Source organism: Oxyura jamaicensis, chromosome 10 (genome assembly GCF_011077185.1).
Source record: "Oxyura jamaicensis isolate SHBP4307 breed ruddy duck chromosome 10, BPBGC_Ojam_1.0, whole genome shotgun sequence".
In the NCBI taxonomy this organism is placed as follows: Eukaryota; Metazoa; Chordata; class Aves; order Anseriformes; family Anatidae; genus Oxyura; species Oxyura jamaicensis.
The window spans coordinates 18,128,133-18,146,059 of record NC_048902.1 but is presented as its reverse complement, the minus strand read 5'-3'; the positions used below and the strand labels follow the sequence as shown (position 1 = coordinate 18,146,059).

Genomic DNA, 17,927 nt, shown 5'->3' with positions numbered 1-17,927 from the left:
CCCCGCTGAGGGACCCCGCTGAGGGACCCCGCTGAGGGACCCCGCTGCCGCCCCCGCCAGGGGGCGCGGTCCCTTTAAGCAGTGCTGCGGTCCCTTTAAGAGTCGCCCTCCCGCCGGCCACGTTCCAGCGCTCAACCGACCTCGCTGCCGCTCCGCTCTCCCTCCTTCCATTGGCCGGCTGGTGCTGAGGTCCCGCCTTCGGGCGCTGCCAGCCAATGGGAGGGAGGAGGGGGAAGAGTGGAGGTAGGTTGAGGCGCGCGGCCCATGGCCGGCGAGCGGCGGCGGCTCGGTGAGGGGAGGGGGAGGGCTGAGGGAGCGGGGCCCTGAGGGGAGCGGGGGGCGCTGAGGGGACCGGGGGGGCCGGGGGGTGTAAGGGGGTAAGAGGAGCCCTCAGGGAACAGCCCGCCGCTGTTCTTAGGCCTCGCGGCCGCAGTCGAGTGCGACTGGAGCCGGCCTTGAAGAGATAAAAAGTAAATGTTGTGATATTGAACTGCGGGCCTGTGCGTGCGGGCACCGAGGGCTCGCGGGCGGTGGCGCTGAGGGGGTTTCTGGGCAGCGGGTGCGGGCTGGGGGCCCCCGCCGCGCTGGGGCCAGCCCTGCCCCGCGGGGCCGCCGTTACCGAGGGCTCCTGGGCCGAGTGACTCCGTTTTTCCGCCTGGTGAATCGTTTTCTATAAAACCGCCACCGCCAAGAAACAAACGCCGATTTTACATAGAATTATAAACGCGTGTTTCTGTCCCAGGTGCAGGCGCAGAAGATGAGGCTGAACGAGGGCCGGCCGAGACCCTTCCAGGCCCCCGTCAGCGTGCACAGCCTGCCGGGCCGCCAGCTCTACCTCTTCCCCGAGCGCAGCCCGCCCGGCTCGGAGGAGAGCTCCGAGGAGGAGCTCAGCGCCATGGAGCTGCGGCCCCGCGGCAGGGAGCGGTGCGGTCCTGGGGCCAGGGCTGGGGACGTGGTGCTGCTGGAGCGGGAGGTCACGGAGGGCGATAGTCTGAACAAGCTGGCCCTGCAGTATGGCTGTAAAGTAAGAGCTGCGGCTGTTTGCTCTTGTTTAATTGCTGTACAGGTCTGTTACGGGTAGCTTACTTTCCAGGTAACCTTTGTCACTAACAGCGTATGCCCGAAGTACTTCAGTAAGGTCAGCGCCTGGCAACAGGTGAGCTGGAGAAGGGCTCTCTTCAGCTGGAGAGCCCTGGAAGGTGCCGTCCCCATGCCCTGCCTGACCTGGTTTCCTGGTTAATTTGGATGACTAATTGAGGCGTAGCAGTCATGATGTGTATTTACTTAGTAAGGGCAAAAAGTAGGGAGCTGAGCACGGATGTGTGGGTGAGAGCCCTGCTCACAGGGGATGCAGGCTTTGAAGGAACAGGGCAACAAAGCCCCACTCCGATGGGGCCTGGGTGGGCTTGCTGCTTTTGTTTGTTTTATAAAGGTATGAGCTTGCATATTGGAGGGAAGGGCTGAGCCTAGCAGAGGTGGGCTTAGAGGAACAGAGATGCCAAAGTCCAGATCACAGAATCCCGGTGCTGTCTGGGGGTGTGGGTCTTGGTTGTTTCCTGCAGTACCCAGACGTGTGAGCAGTTCAGCCATCTGCAGGCAGACGGGAGTGCACGTGCACGATGAATTTTCTCTGGAGCTGGGACATGCTAAAAAACAATATATTTGTTCCAAAGTGGTGAGCTTTATGGGAAAAACTCCTGAGAACTTTAATTACCTGATCTGAGCATTAGAAATACCCCATTGGCTGGCAGTTAAAGCTGTATATTTAGAGCTTCCTTTATCTGCCAGCTAGACTGTGATTAAAAAGTTCCATGATGCAAACAGTTGGACAGTGACCTGGTTGGGGATAATGACACAGAACTGGCTGAGCTGCTGCAGTGCTGTTGCAGTTCTCTTGCTTAATAACAGCTGTGAGGTGCAGCTGAAGCAAGAGGGCTTGGAGGAATTGCGACAATTCCTCCGCTCCCATTCCCTTAGAAACAAAACCAAAACAAAAAAAGCCCTCTGGGTTCCACTGCTGAGCTGGTGCTTGTGAGGAAGAGTCTGGTGGGGCTTGAGCGGGCTTTGGTTGGAACCAGTAGAGCAATGAGAACTCAGAGCCCCAGCAGATGACTTCGTAGTAGCGATGTGCTCCTCTTTCAGCACCAGCAGTTGCTTAGTTGTTGCCACTTACACCAGATCATAGCAGTTCCATGAACTCAGAGGATTCTGAACAACTCCTGGTTTGTGTCAGGAGCTGTCCCAGTGTGCCCCGTGACATAACGGAGGGCTCGGTCCTGCCTCTGCCTCCCCGTCTGTCCGCAGTGCTCTCAGAGGCTGATCGCTTCTCTGGTGGGGATGGGGAGCTGATGGGGGCTGGGGTGGCTGTGTCCTCCAGCATGAGGAACGTCCTACTGCCCCCCCTTCCAGAACACACACTTCTGGCCAGCTCAGGTTTAACTGGAGAGAGAGAAATCCTCATTGCTGGAGATCTGTGTGTCCGTCTGTGTACCTGCTGGCCCTGACGTGACACGGTTTGGGTGTATTTTGGGTTACTTGCACAGATAAGCAGCTCCTGTAAGGGTGCTGGGACCTGTGACTGCAAAAGTCCGTGACTGTTCAAAACTTCCAGGGTGAGTTTTTCTGAGATCAATGGGAGCTTGTCATCGGGGCCCATTTGGGGCGGGGGCACTGGGGCAGTGCAAGGAGTAGGTCTGTGTGTGCTGCAGACAACTTGGCAGAGACGCGAGGCACTTGAAACTTCTCCTTTTCACTCTTGACCATTTATAGTCTGGGCCTGGCTTTGGCATTGTTTTTAGCTGGGACAAGAGGAGCTCGCTGCAGCCAAAAATGAGTACAAAAAATGGCCTAAATGGCTTGTGCAGCCTCGTGCTCTTGCATTCTTCCCACAGCTTTGTTGGTGCAGTGTGAGTGCTGCTCCCCTTCCCATTCCTGGAGCTGCAGCACAGCATTGCAGTGCTCGGCTGCGGGCGCTGCAGGGGACAGGTGCTGTCCCGGTGATCTGTTTTCACTGGAACAAAACAAAACACTGAAGCATCGCCTCAGTTAGGATGCTTCGTGTCAGCTGGCTGGGGGGGTTCAGGTGCCTGCAGCAGTCTGGGGATTGCCGTGGGGCTCCCTTCAGGTGCGTTCATTGCACCTCAGGTGTTCGTGGACATCACGGGACCATCTCTAACCTGCAGGACCCAGAACATCTCTGGGACAGCCGGAAAGTCTGCACTGCACTAAGCCACTCTCAGCCAGGGCTTGCAGCCCTGGTGCTTGCAGCCTGCTTTTGTAGCCAATTCCTGTTTCAGTGCTGGTAACACGTTGGGTCATCAATACTAATCCTGGTGTCCTTTTTGGGTCCTGCAGGTTGCAGATATCAAACGTGTCAACAACTTCATCAGGGAGCAGGACCTGTATGCGCTGAAATCCATCAAGATCCCCGTGAAGCCCCACGGGTTGCTGACGGAGAGCAGCAGGGAGCTGAGGCCAGCCCCAGCCCCGCGCTGCCCCAGCGGCGTGACACTCGTGGACCTTCCTGAGCCCGAGGCTGGTGCCAGCGGCTCTGAGGGCAGCCACCTGAGCGACTACTTCAAGGGGATCGACCAGAGCATCCAGGAGGCCGTGCAGGCGGAGGTCCAGCTGAACGCCGAGTACTGCACGGAGGCGCTGGAGAGGCCGCTCTGTGAGTCTGGGAAGCGGGAGCCCAGCACTGGTGCAGACTGGGGGATCCAGTGGTGGAACGCAGTGTTCATTATGCTCCTGATAGGGATCGTCTTGCCGGTATTTTATATCATCTATTTTAAAGCACAGGAGAATGGCCCGGCCGCCCATACCTCCAACACAACACTAACCTCAAACATCTCAGCAGATGGATTGGAAGGGAAACCACTACAAAGCTCAGATGTAGAAAAAAATCCAAAGGGGGAGGTGCAGCCAAACACAGCCTCTCCTCCCAGCACTGAGGCCCATAAGCCTGTGACTCTGCCACGAGTGCAATCGGGGGGATAACAGGACAGAGAATTTTTAATTTTTTTTAAAGTAGCTGATGTTGCAGTCCTGAACTCGACTGAACCTGAGGGGATGTGATTTTATGGAAGAAAAAGGATGCTCTGTTGCTTGTAAAGATCAACAGGCAGCTGGCTTAACACTTGTGAACTCTGTTGAGGGGAAGTATTTTAAGCAATTACTCCTGCTTGCTGCAGGTATTTCTTACGAATGGCCTTGTTGAAGAAGCTGAGCCCTTTCCTGCTGTGACAGAGCGCAGTATTAGTGTGATGGGAAAGCTGGCGGCCGTTTGTGTTGTAAGAAAATACTTTTTGCTTAGAGTAGAAGTGGGGGCTCTTTTTTGCTGAGTTGTCGTTTCTCTCATGCAGACTGGCAGTCTGAGTGTACCTAACTTTAACGCGATGGCTTTTAGGGGTTAGCTGAGGTGTGCCACAGCACAAGGACACTGGGGGTGACTCATGAGCTTTTCTCCTGGAGGAAACCCTTCAGAGACAGCGTGAGTGCTGCTGTCTTGCAGGCAGAGCTTCTCGCAGAATCCTTGCTTGTGTCAGGGTTCAGCTCGTCCAGAGCAACGGCTTCAGCACGACAGCAGGCGTCCAGGCAGAGTTGGTGAATGGTGGTAGGCCTGTGGTGCGTGGTGCGCTCTTCTCCAGGGCTCCTGTGGCGTGGGGAGCTCTAGCTGTTAGCTCCTTTTGTTTTTAACTCCTGGATGGTGCATCCCAAACGCCCCATTGCGGTCCTGGACTTGAGTTCCTTGTTTGTAGTCTTCAAGTCAGAGCGCTGCTGAGGTGCATTAATTTGTGAAGCCCTGTGCTATTCAGGTGGTCACAGGAAGGTGTATGAACCCTGGGTAGGATGAGGGGGGGGAAGCTGCTGGGTGTTGAACACGTCTGTTTGCTCCTGATGGCCGCATTATAAAGTGGAGTGCAGAGGAAGGATAAAGGAAGCTCGGGACACTTGCAGGTGGCCAGCAGCTGTCTGTAAGCCTGCTGTGGTGCTGTTTAGGACGAGTCAGAAAACACTACGTGCTGGAAGGGAGCAGAGCAGGCACCTGTGGGACACGAGGCTTGGGGTAGTTTCACTGCAGAGAACTGTCCTCAAAACGTTAATTCAGCAACTTAGGGATGGCAGGCAAAGGTAAACGCTCTCCTAGAACTAATAAATGCTGAGGTGTTTTTGCAGCACAGTTGCATGAAACCCGCCAGGAAGGGCCAGGGAGTAAGGGGGTAGCAGCCAGCTGCAGTGGCTCTGCCCGGCCAGATGCTTGCAGGGGACCCCGTCCCTGCCTCGCACCACACAGGCTCCTCCACCCCCAGTGCTGTGTTCCAAGCACGATGCTGCCTTAAACAAGGGCAGAATCCACCTGCTTGGGGCTGCTCAGGCCAGCCCTGAGCTGCTCAAGGGATGGTGCCTGTTACGAGGCCCCCAGCGGGAGCAGCACTGCTGGGGCCTGCAGGCTGGTGGGGGCAGCCTGGTGCTGAACCTCAGGCACGGTGCTGGGTGAGTGCTGCAGCACAGGCTTGTGGTGTGCGGAGGCAGCCCCTTCCTGGCCTGAGGAAGAGCAGCCTGGCAGCACTGGATTTTTTTTGCTTAGAACGAACGCTAAGGCACGAGGACCATTACACAAACCAAGCAGAACCATGTGGTGTTAACCCAGTACCCTGGGCTTCCTGCAACCTGCAAAAAAGGGCTCAGGACAGCCTGGGGGAACCTAATTTTGTAAATGAGGCACATGATGTATCTTGTACTGAAAAAAACAAATTTGTATTTTCTTCTGTGAAGGAAAAGGTATCCCTCATGGTTGGGGAGAGGGGTAACGAATTACTACATTTTTAAATAAAGGAAAATGAAATAAAAGCACAAGGGGCACTTAACTACCCCAGGCTATGCGTGTTTTTTTGTGTGTGTGCGCGTGTTTTGTTTTGTGGGTGGGTGGTGGGGTTTTTTTGGTGGTGGTTTGTTGTTACCATGAGCTGCTGTATGGCACAGAGCTGAGCAGCAGTCCTGGAGGAGCTGGGTCTTGCAGGAGCAGTACCTGGCAGTGGACCCTGAGGTTGTGCTATCAGGGATTGTCTTGTGTCTAACCATTTGTTTTCTAGGCTGTGTCCCGCTGCAGTCAGCCAGGGCACTGCAGCTGGTGCCTTTAGTTCTGCTTTCAGCACGCAGACCCAGGACCAGAGCCACAGCCATGCTGGGCCCCCTGTGCTGAGCGCTGCAGCTTGCAGTGATTGCAGCACAGGGTGCAGCAGGCCAACAGGCGGTGCAGCAGCAAAAGGAAGCATGACCCTGAGGGAGGTAGGCAGCAAGTTCTTGCCTTGGGCTCGTGATGCTGAGTCTACCTTGGGGTTTTATTTAGGGATCTGCAAGCGTAAGTTCCTACTGATTAAAAGCACTGTGTCTGGCTGCAGCTTAAAACCAGTACATCAAAGCAAGCTGATGAGTATTTCAGGTACTGGGGGCAGGGAGGAGAAGCGCACTAAGTCACAAAACACCGTGCTCTGCAAATACGACAGAGGCTGTAGTACACAGTAAAAGCCAGTATCTTTACTTTAGTGAATGCAGGATACAAATATTTTACAACAACCTCTAGCATTTTTCTTAACCATTTGATAAAAAGTTCACTAGAATATTTATTGTATATTGAAGAAAAAACAACACATTCAGGGAAAAAATTGAGATTAACTTATTTTTTTTCTTAAAAGATTCGTCTCAAGGATGGCAACAAAGTCCAGCTTGTGCCGCCAAACGGCTTATCATCATTAAACCGTGAACAGCTTCTTTGTGAACTGTTGACTACAAACATTTACCAAATACATAAATCTCTTTTAAAAAAGCCATTTTAAATATAGCAAAGCAGTGTTCTCTTGCACAGCAAAGTGAAGAAAGTTTCTACTAAGATTTAAATGTTTACATTTGTTAAGTCTTTCTTTCACATTCTAATTTAACGTCTTTCCATGATCAATTGTTAGGAGTTATTATGTTCCTTATTTACTATGTATTTCTTGTGCGCACAGTAATTCGCAAGTTTCTGATGCATTAGTGTCCTTTAAGTGAAAGGAAAGGCTAAAGCATTTTTCTCTGACGAATCCCTGATTACATGTGAATTTTTAAATACTATAGTGAGAGCTCAGAGATGGAGAGGTGATTTGTCACAATAGAAGATAAAAATCTTAAATCATTCAGACTTGAATGGGTTCAAACTAGGATTGGATCCACTTGCAACGTCATTCAATATATTTACTTAATTAAAAAAAGTATTTTTCAACTGTTGAAATATCTGTGCTATGTCTTTTTTTTTATAAAACTTTTTTTTTTTTTTTTTTACAATTCCTAAAAAAGTATGTTCCAAAGTTCATTACTCATTACTAAAAATCAGGATTCCCATTTATTTAATGGCATGAGATTCTCCCACTGACACGGGAGGTCTGCAAAGACTTGTTCTGCCGAGTCTGTTGGAGGGGTTTGGGCAACACGTTAACAGTCCCAGGATCAGTTCTTCAGAACTATTTTGTCTGTTTAAATTCACTGGTGCAATTTCAATACAAACTCTAACCCTTATGTAGCTTTTTTCTTTAAGAAAACAGCAATAGTACTTACTGTTTAAAAACCTGCATAGAAATAAAGACTATTGAGATACAGTCAGCAAAGCCATCTCATAAGGCACACAAGAAAATAGACAGTAAATGTGAATGCAGAACTCCCACTCAGATGTACAGCAAAGTTCATAGATGTGCATAAATAATGAAAAAAATCACATAACTTTTCAAAGCAGTAAAAGGTTCTCTGTAGTGGTAAGTGAATTCAGTCACTTTGGAAATTGAATTGCTGTTAGAAAAAGTCTCATTTTTCCTGTTGCCTTCTGCAAACTGATAACGAACTGCAGCAAATGGAGAATGATTTCCACAGTTAAGTGGCTGAAACAAATTGAAACCTGTACGACTTCAGAGGTTACCATGACAACACGCGACGGGTTTTAGAAGCTGTACGTCCTAACTTTGTTCTTCCATCACACATTAAAGCAAGCAGCCAAGATAGCTGTCCGCACCGGATTTTCATTTCTCATACTTCTTTCTTAGAGTATCGAGTGATTAAGAAAAAAAAAAAAGCCAAATTTTATTTTATAAATAACAGGGATTCCTTTAAAGGGGTTTCAGGAATAACACAGCACTGTAGTTTTTCCCCCAGAACTACCCGCAGCAGGGAGATTTACTAACACCTACTCCCTTTGGTTCCTAGTACAAAAGAACACGTGCACTGGGAGATGAGATGCACCGCACAGAACTGGAATCAGATTTCTACCAGGCGACAACGCTCCCTAACGCAAAACCACTCACACCCAGCCTTCACCACGCTCACCCACTGCCCTGCCCAGGGCCTACAAGTCACGGGCAGACAGCACTGCCCTTTCCCTCCTCACCCTTCTCCTTACAGCACAGCCAGGTTGTGCAAACCCCTAGGTAATGCCACATGGTGAATCCAAGTCCAAACCAAACTTCTCGCCAGCTGTGACAACACCACGGGCCTCTGGATTCCTTGCTCTGTTGGATGGAAGCAGCAAAGAAGAACAGCACATTTAATTCTGAAGGCTGAGGTTTTATCCCAAACCACTTACCACTTAAAAAACCTTTTGTGCTCATCTGATATGTGTTATTTCCCTATCGTAAGAAATTAGGTCAAGTTTTTTCCACTGTTTTTTTTTCCTCCTCAGAAGAGGCAGTTTTAAAATGATGCCTTAAAATGTGTTGTAACAGATTTTTTATATTTATGCAGGATGAACTTAACACCGGATTTTTTTTTGCCACTTTGCTATTTATATACATATATATAAAATGTATAATGAAGCTTAACCATACAGCACAGAGATTACAATTTAACGGCACACATTCACCACCAGTGAGGGGGACAACCCCTTTATACACCCTCTGAAAAATCTGGATAATAATATTAATAATAATTAAAATCCAAAGAAAGTACAGTATATTTAACAAAATAGTAAATATTAAACAGTGAATACTCTACTTAATAAGGACCTCGCCTTTTTCAAGTTGGCGTCAATCCACAAAAATATACTTTTTAATCTGGTGAACGTACAATACATAGGTACTTACACCAAAGGTGATAATATATTTAAGATGCTATATACACAAAGAGTTTGGCTCAAATTTAAATTTACATATAAGTGTTCATGGCTTATTTTTCCCCCAAGGTTCCGCCTGCAAGTTTTTCCTTTTCATCTTTGAAAGCAAAAACTAGAAAGTCAAAATAAGATAAAACTATACTCTACAAAAAAGCTACAACATACAGCTTTGGCTTATATAAATAATTCATAGCAGAATGTGTTCAAAAGTACTGTATATAACTTTATATATAGTCTTCAATTCATTAGGGTATTGTTTTCTTTAATATAAAATATACATGAGCTAAAATCCGTTTCTATATTTTTCAAAGGTATGAACGTAAAAACAAATTTGTCAAACATATTCCAATTATAACTTAATATATTAATTTTATTTTGTTAACGTTCTATTTTCTAGGCTAATATTTTCTGAATATTTCATGCGAGTTCTCTATGTCTCTCTTTCACTCGTTAAAAAAATCACTTCTTTGACCCAATACACTATTTTTTTGCACGTGCAAAACAGGGTTTTTGTTTTTTATGTTTTCTAGCATCAGCCCTTCTCCATGCACCCTCTGCAATAGAGACCCATGCCAGGTTGGGTAATATAAAGGTCATTTTATGTACAGTATTGCTTTCTTCTTCCTGCTTTTCTACTGCTCTGCTGCTACAAAGCATTATTTCTTAACTACAAGTAACCATACAGCTTTAATAAAACACACAGGGACATTACTACAGGCGAGCCCTCTTGGTTTCTGCAATCTAGTGTGGATTATAATACGGGTACAATGTTTCTTTGCAAAACAGGTTATATTATTAAAACAACAAGTCCAGGTAAGTGCCAGACTAGATCAATACCTATAGGATTGTTCTGTTACATTTTACCATGGGACATCTGCAGCTATACAAGAAGTTTGTAATAAGTGCCTGATGATTTTGTGTATGCTACACACACTAGCACATATATATGCATGTGAAGATATATATATGCATGTATGTATATACATATAAATATACTTATTTCATGTCCTTATTTATAAATTTAGATATGTCAGGACAGTTCATTTTGAGAACACAAAACTGAAGAGGCAACACTGCAAGTTTATGTCACCCATGTGTCCATCCTCATTCGTTTTACCGATGGACTCTCTCTATCTTCTGAATTTGGTGGCCTTCCCAGCACCACAGGTGAATGGAAATCGCTCCGTGGGTCTTCCCGGTCGCTGCCGTCGTAAGAGCTGCTGGAGCTGCTGAGACTGTCAACAGGAGAGCGACCCAATTCCTGACGTGACTGCTGCTGCTGCTGCTGCTGCTGCTGCTGCTGTTGCTGTGGCTGCTGCTGTTGCGGGAACCCAGAAGGAGTTACACGGTCCCGGGGAGGTGAAATTGGTTCAGATTTTATGTTGATGTTTTGGTTGGTATTAATGGATAAATTTGAACCCTGAGATAGCTGGCTGCCAGTACTGGGAAAAAGAAAACCAAAAGGAAGAAATAAGAAAACACAAGAAAGGAAAAGAAAGTGACAATTCATGCGTCTGTGGGATGGCATTGTCTTGTGGTTCAACGCCCGCAAAATGAGCACGTAAATAAACGCAACTTACTGAGGGGAAGAAACAAAGTTGAAAGAAAGCATCAGTTAAAGGTCTGAAGTGCATTTATAGAAGTTAAAAAACAAATATCTCATGTTTCCAAACAGGCTAACTGCATAGGTGACTCTCCTGCAAGAAGATGGGCCTGGAGGGACCCAGCTTGTCAGCTTCAGTACTGAACTGACAGAAAGGATAAATAACAGAAATCATCATTGCTCCTGCAGCCAATGGGCAAACATGAAAGGCAACAAACACATCAGCAGCAGAAACAAAATTAAAGCGGTCTCGTGCTAAGTATTTCCCAGCGCAGAGAAATCAGCTTGAAGGCAGAAGTGCCCAGCAGGATGCCGTCCCGTAACCTCATCACGTTTACTTACACAAGAGAGCTGAGGGTTGCTGGACCGAGGTGGTGCTGCTGCCAGGCAGATACCTGCCCTAGGGAAAGCATTCCTGGGGAGTTAAATCCCTGCAAGGCAGACAGGTCTGCACTAGTCAAGGAGTAATCTAAGAGGGAAAAACAAAGAAACAAGAAAGTAAATAATAGATTTATTTATATATACTTACATACGTATGCCCACGCATGCATAAATACGTGAGTGCCTGTGATACACTCATACACAAATACAAAGGCTTTCTGCCCAAAACAACAAGGCAAGTGACCCAAAGGAGTTCACAGGTGAAAACTGACACCCAGAGAGAGTCCTCCTAACTTCAAGTGGATCTCAACAGGGCGCCAGCCGCCAAACGCATTCTGCATTTCAATTCCTACACACCACTGCCTTACGCAGCTGCTTCTAACCTCACGGCTGCAGCTTTCATGCACGCACACATACACTATAGACACATCCTAAAGTACAAAAAGCATTTGCATTTCTGAAGATTTTTCAAAAATGAAACAAAAAGGGCAGAACACAAGTCACGAGAAAGGAACGGTGTTTCTTGCACTGAACTCACCAAGGAAATCCTGGCTCCGGTTCAGTTCTAGACAAAACGTGCTCCAGATGGGAGGCAGCAGTTGCTCAGACAAGGCGCGCATACCTTCTGGCTGCCTCATCTGTTGCGGAGCAGTTCACAGCCCTACAGCCTATACCCAAAGCAATGGGCGCAGCAGCGTGCGCTGCTGTTGGCCTGGCTGCCAGGCACGGCAGGGCTGTGGGTGGCGGGGGCAGCACGATCGGAGGCACTGCAACCGGCCTGAACGACCCCTGCCGTGTCATTTGTGCAGCCCTACTGTAAAGCACCACGTGCTCCCTCTTCCCACAACAGACTGGTTATTTTATGTCTGATTAAATTGTCAGCTCTGTATCAAATAAACAAAAGAAACCTCTATTTTGAAGGCATAATATCATCATTTAGAAATACAATTTAAATGGGTAATAGAAAAGCAACATGCTCCTAATCACCAGTGAATGACTGGATGTTGGTTTTGGCTAGGCTGTAATGCTTAGACAGTTCTCACTTTTTGTTCACACATGGGAAGTTATTTTCATTTTATCATTATCACCCCTTGCTTTTCTTTCAGGTTTTGAAACAAAACTGCAAATACTTCTCTGCTTTTAATTATCTTGTAACATAGCTTCCTTAAAATTATTTCTGGTCTCCAGAGAAAGAGACAAAATGCCAGCAGCCAAACTTACTTTACAGCTGATTAACCAAATATTCCACTTAAGTAGGGTTGCTTGTTGGTTAGAAATGTATGTCCTTGCACTGTCCTAAAACACCAAAACCATTACCATTTCTCTCTTGAACAGCTTCCCCATTCCCATCCACCAACTTGTCTTCTGTGTTCCTAGGTTTCCCTTTCAATGCCCCGTAAGGGAAGCCCCGTGCCAGCAGGCACACTGCGCTTGTCAGAGATGCACACACATTGCTACAGGAGTCTTCGTGAAGTCCTTGCGACTCCCAGCTGCACCCCAGCAGGTAAAGCTACGTAAGCTGTCCTTTGGTTCCTTCTCGGAGAAGCTCAAAAGTATTTCTGCACAGAATCAGACTTGCCCTTTTACAAGGAAAAAAAAAAATCAGCCTTCCAATGACGAGGACATTGACTCAGCCTCCAGAGCTGCCAGACCTGTGCCAGTCTGCAACTGTAGGCAACGCAAGCCCTTGAGATGGATGTGCTGTTCTGTGCCAGTGCCATTTCTGTAAGAGCAAACTTGAAGGAAATGTTTGCAGGAATTTTGTTGCCATCTATTGTTTCTTCGTAATAGCTTTAGTGGCAATGGGCAATTAGGTTCTGATGCTTTAGAGCGTGTCTGATGACAGGGGTTAGAGGAGACTCTTTTCCAAAGGTTACATGTGCCGCTACAAAATTATCTGCATTCTAGTTTCTGTCAATAATCACGTATCTGCCAGCAGTAAAAACAGGAGAGCAATTTCTATACGAGTGCCTTGGTGCAAGATGGACAAGTGACGACAGTGCCTTCTGCGTGATGGACACCGTTACTGCTGGGACCCAGACAGTTGGACACCTTTGAAGTCTGTCTGCAGAATGACTGACCCAAAAACAGGAATACAATTAGGTGATGGCTGGATATGCTCTGCTGAAGTGTAAGGTGCCGTTGAGCTGACGATCTCTGTGTATTTTGGCTACTGAAAAAAAAAAAAGTCTAGCCTGTGTAAGAACAAGGACTGCAGCTTCTTGTGGCCCTTCTTTCAGCAATCTGCAGAAACAATATTTCTCTGGCACAACAAGTGATACAGAATAGTATCTCTCTACAAAACTGGTAACAAACACTGTAATTAATGATTAAAGAGTTGAATCTATCCTTTCCAGCCCTGGAAAAAAATATATCAATCTAGGGGAAAAAAAAACCAACCACTGTTTATATATTTAAATTTTATCTCAGCCCTTAGAACTGCAGAAGCGCAGTTGCTACAGAAGCAGTGACCACCCTGATGCCCAGATCACAATTTGGTTTCAAAGTCAGATTTCTATTTACAAGTCTCCTGAAAGGCTCAGTCCAACAGAAACATCACTGAAGTGTCTGAAAAACGCCAAAGGCTAAAAGCTTCACAAAGCACAGCATTATCACAAGGAAATGGACTGGTTTTTAAAATCATACCCTAGTGATAACAGCCAGTTTCAATAAATAGCCTTTGCTGCTTCCAGAGCCTCAGACTACAGCCCGTCATCCCAAGAGCCTGTTTCAGCCACCAGCTCACAGGTTATTGCAGGTGAGGGACGCACACAGCACTGCTTCCCAGAGAGTGCCATACTGCACGATGGTATTTGTTAGCTGACTGGCAAAACAGTGCGGGTCCTCCAAGCAGGGACCAGAGCTACTTGTTTATTTTGAACAGTAATTAAAGGCAATGTATAAACACTCCCTGTAGCAAGAATCAAAACAAAATCTGTGTGTCCAGCAAATTCATGGAGTTTGTAATTCGGAGCAAGTCGCTACACACAATTCTCCACTCATTGTGCTGTTACTGCAGCCCATCTTCATTCAGTTCTGCAGACTTTGACCCCCCTTCAGGGCAGCAATTACTTGTATTCGTGTTTAACAATTTAGTTGGGTGCTACCGCAGCATAAATATTTCCTATTGCTGAGGAATAAACAGTCCCTCTCTGGCTGCAAACCTCACGCACACCAGTAAGTGCTTGGGGCAGTGCCCCTGAGGCCAAAGCAATGCAGAAAATGCGATAATGTCGGCTAACGAGCGCATTAATACCATTGCAGAGAGGGGAAAAAGGACTGAAAACGATTTGAGCTGCTACTCGACCTATTCCATCTTTTCAAATTAGGCTCCTGATGGTGTCCTTCTTTGCAGAAAACAAACAGAATTGTGAAAGCTCTGTTTAACTCAAGTTGTAGCTATTTTCTACAAACATTCAATGAAGTTTTTTTGGCTCTGTCCTGGCCTTTGCACAAGGTTATTCTTTGTTTCCTACTGTGCCCTCCTGGGCTTTATACCCCACCACATCCTTAAAAAAAAAAAAAAAAAAAGATCTGAAGTACCAACTGCTGTGTCTACGCTTTTCCCCACCCACAAGAACATGTGACATCTCATGAAACAACTTCCCACATGCCCTCTCAAAAACGATACTGCTGCATTTAAAAAAACCTGCTTAATTTTAAAACACTTCATACATTGCCTTTTCTGGTTTTTAGTTTCACAAAGCTGAGCTTTGAAGACTGCTTCAAGTCTCTGCCCACAAAGAGTGCTCATACAGTTAATGCCAGAAGTCTCCTTTCAGAATTTTTGTTGTGTAAGACTGTGTCATCAACGAAACACACTTACACACTTACTTGCAGAGTGTTTAGCACGACTGGATTTCAAGTCTACTTGGGGTATGTAACATAAAGTAAATAGCAAAATTAATAGCTCTGGGAGGAACAACAGGACTACACGGTGATCAGGAATAAGATTAACCCAAATATCCAAAGTTTAGAGATGGCAGACATGCAGTGATTTCAGGGATCAGAAGAAAAGCCAAGTGAAATTTACATTATAATGTCTTCATTAGACTGCACTTAAAAACAACAGTGAACTGGACACTTATTTCCTTTGTTTTCCTTCTTGCTTTTAACCAACAGCTATTTTAACTCAGACTTAGAAAAATTATTGATAATTATCTGCAACGTGGTTTCTCTGCAAGTGCATTTGGTAATTAAACATCACAGACCTACATCAGGTCTGCATCACAGACCAGCAGTAATCAACCTTACGCCACCAAGGGTATAGCTTTCCAAGGAAACGATTACAAAAAATGCCTTTACCTGTTGCATGCGGGGTCTGTAACAAATACAGAACCTTAAGATCCAAGTCAAAGTTAACACTGTTGGTATGGAGGCACCACATCCTTGACTGCTTTTGAAATGGACAAACCAATTACCACTCATATTGTCAAATTCTTTGCATCACACTTTGGATAAAATTAGTTTTAAGGTCCTTTGGATACTTAAGAGACTCCCAGTGGTGAAATGCTGACAATACCCTCCAGCAACTCCCCACCTCAATCTAGATAAAACTACCGAAGGGGAAGAGGCCCAGGTTGGGTTTTCTACAGCTGGGCTTTTTGTAAACCGAAAGTCCCCATAGAATCTGATTCCCTTGTGCTGCTGGAATTCAGCGGAGCAGAATGCAAGGGACGGTATGCTCTGAAGTACCAGCTACCACTTCAGCGTGAGGCATTTCAGTTCAGATGGATAGCTTGAACGCTACTGCTATAAAGCAATGCATTTCATTGTCTCTTCCCGCGTTCAGCTGGGTGCAACCTTACTGAAAGCTTCTTCTGGCTGTAAGTTTCAACATTTACACATTTTACATGCTAAAAGCTCTTTTTTCTTTTTTCTTTCTTTTTTTTTTTTTTTTTTGAATAAGAGCCTTCATTTGAACTGAAGAGGAAAATCAAGTGAAATGTCACAGAAATGCAAATTTTCTGGGCTTACGAATCACAAAAGCCTTGTACATCTGACAAGCCAAGCCCCTTAGTAAAAGCAATGCTTACCAGTGTTGTAGGCAGTAGGCATGGCCGAGTACACCAGTCCCTGCGGAGGCAAGCTTGGAGTTGTCACAGACACCACAGGGGTAGCAAGAGGCTGTGTAGACTGAGAACTACTTATCCTTTGGGTATTCTAAAAATGATTAAAAATAACATGTCTTGTGAGATATCAGTTAGAACAATGGAAAATTATGTGCTAATATAAAAATAGCATTTGATTAAAATGTGTTTCTTTGCTTTCTATTTTAGTTAAGAACACGTACTTTTTATCAGGATAAATTTTCTGAACAAACCAAAACATTTCAAGACTCAACCAAAAATTATCTTGGCTAACAGAAATTAGAAATTAAGACTCAGTGGTCCCCCTCCTGTGCATGCAGATTTCATCAGTGTTAATTTGAGTTGTAGGACGTGAATAAATGCAATTTCTTAGTGATACGCACAACAATTCTCAGAAGTTCTTAAGTGATTTAAAGAGTTTCAAGCCATATTTTTAAGGAGGATTTAATGCAGATGGCGAGGTGCAGTTCCATTAGAAAAGAGACTCCCACTTTCCAGTTGGTTATCAGATTTTCAAATTTTAGCTGCCAGCTTTGACACTGTGCTGACTACACCTGTCCTGAAAGGAGATCTTAAACATTTCTGTTGATAAGACCTTGGTGATAAAATAATCCTGCCGTTCCCATGGTTCCTGAGAAGCTGGTGAAGTACTTGTTACAAAGCAGATCCCTTTCAAAGCAAATGACATTTGACTTCACACAGAGCAACTATGCTTTTTGACAGGAAAAACAGCTGAACTACATTGTCTCAGATTATCTGTTCTAACCGTAGGCGTGAAGAGTCTGTCTTTGCCACATACTGCAATGAACATCTGTAGCAAACATATCACTCAAATTAAGCTCTTCAACTAAATTTGCTGTTTCAAAAACCTTACTTTAAACATTGCACTGAATACCACCAGACAGCAAAGCTGCTCTGTCACAGAACTTGTGGAGGCAACTTCAAGTGTAGCAATGCCACGTTTTGATTTTTAAACAGGAGATGCTTACCCTTACCTACAGAAGGCTTAGTGTCCTTTTGTCTAGACTCTGTATTTCTGCATTCTCAAAGAAACATTCTTGATTAAGGCAGCCAGATTTCAAATTGCTTAATATGTTTTTAAAGTAAGCCTCCCTCTACCTCTGAAAAAAGTATTTGCTGTAAGAATAGCGGTTTTTCCATCTCTTTGGTAGAGTTTCATTTCCTAGCTTTAGGAGAATGAAGCTGCTAGGACTTGTTCTCATTTAGGACAGACACATGAGCATTTCAGTATCTGCAGTACATTTTTTCCCCTCCACTCTGATCTTGAGAGAGTGAGCAGCATTAAAAACTCACGATTCTCTTTACAATAATGGGATGAGCAGGTACAGAAACATGGCTCAATTCAAATCTAAGCTAAAACTTATGAAGATGAATTGAGGGCTATCAATCCCTGGCTTTTATCCTTCCAGATTTAAAAAAAATCACACACCACAGCTACCATATTAAAATGGGCTACAGTCTTCCACTGGCTACCATCTTCTGATCTGTTTTGTCTGGGCGCTGCAGAAAGCCCACCTCTGGGCCCGATAAGACTTTGGCATTTGCTCAGCACATGTACCCACTCTGCTTCACAGGTCCCAGATTTCAAAGCCCGAAAGTTACAAAGAAAGTCCCACTGATCTTCTGGGCAATTTATCCTTCTAAATCACTTAGGTACTTCTGAAAATCTCCACTAGCCCGAGTTGATCTGGCAGAAAGGTAT

At 45.7% G+C, this 17,927-nt stretch overlaps 2 protein-coding genes across 9 annotated transcripts in view; one reads left to right on the top strand and one right to left on the bottom strand.

Moving 5' to 3' along the window:
• The first annotated feature begins 742 nt into the window (after positions 1-742).
• On the top strand, positions 743-4,645 carry LYSMD4 (LysM domain containing 4). Its single transcript, XM_035335718.1, has 2 exons — positions 743-1,020; positions 3,351-4,645. The coding sequence occupies exons 1-2, from the start codon at positions 758-760 to the stop codon at positions 3,994-3,996; spliced, it is 909 nt and encodes a 302-aa protein (XP_035191609.1). The 5' UTR covers positions 743-757; the 3' UTR covers positions 3,997-4,645.
• Positions 4,646-6,515: 1,870 nt separating this feature from the next.
• MEF2A (myocyte enhancer factor 2A) overlaps positions 6,516-17,927 on the bottom strand; it is a 90,893-nt gene continuing 79,481 nt past the window's right edge. For all 8 annotated transcript variants that reach the window (XM_035335704.1, XM_035335706.1, XM_035335703.1 and 5 more), the window contains 3 exons: positions 16,151-16,277; positions 11,076-11,202; positions 6,516-10,572 (listed from right to left, as the gene is read on the bottom strand). In XM_035335704.1, the coding sequence (XP_035191595.1) occupies positions 10,212-10,572; positions 11,076-11,202; positions 16,151-16,277 (615 nt within the window). In that variant the 3' untranslated portion in view covers positions 6,516-10,211. The remainder of the gene's footprint in view (positions 10,573-11,075; positions 11,203-16,150; positions 16,278-17,927) is intronic.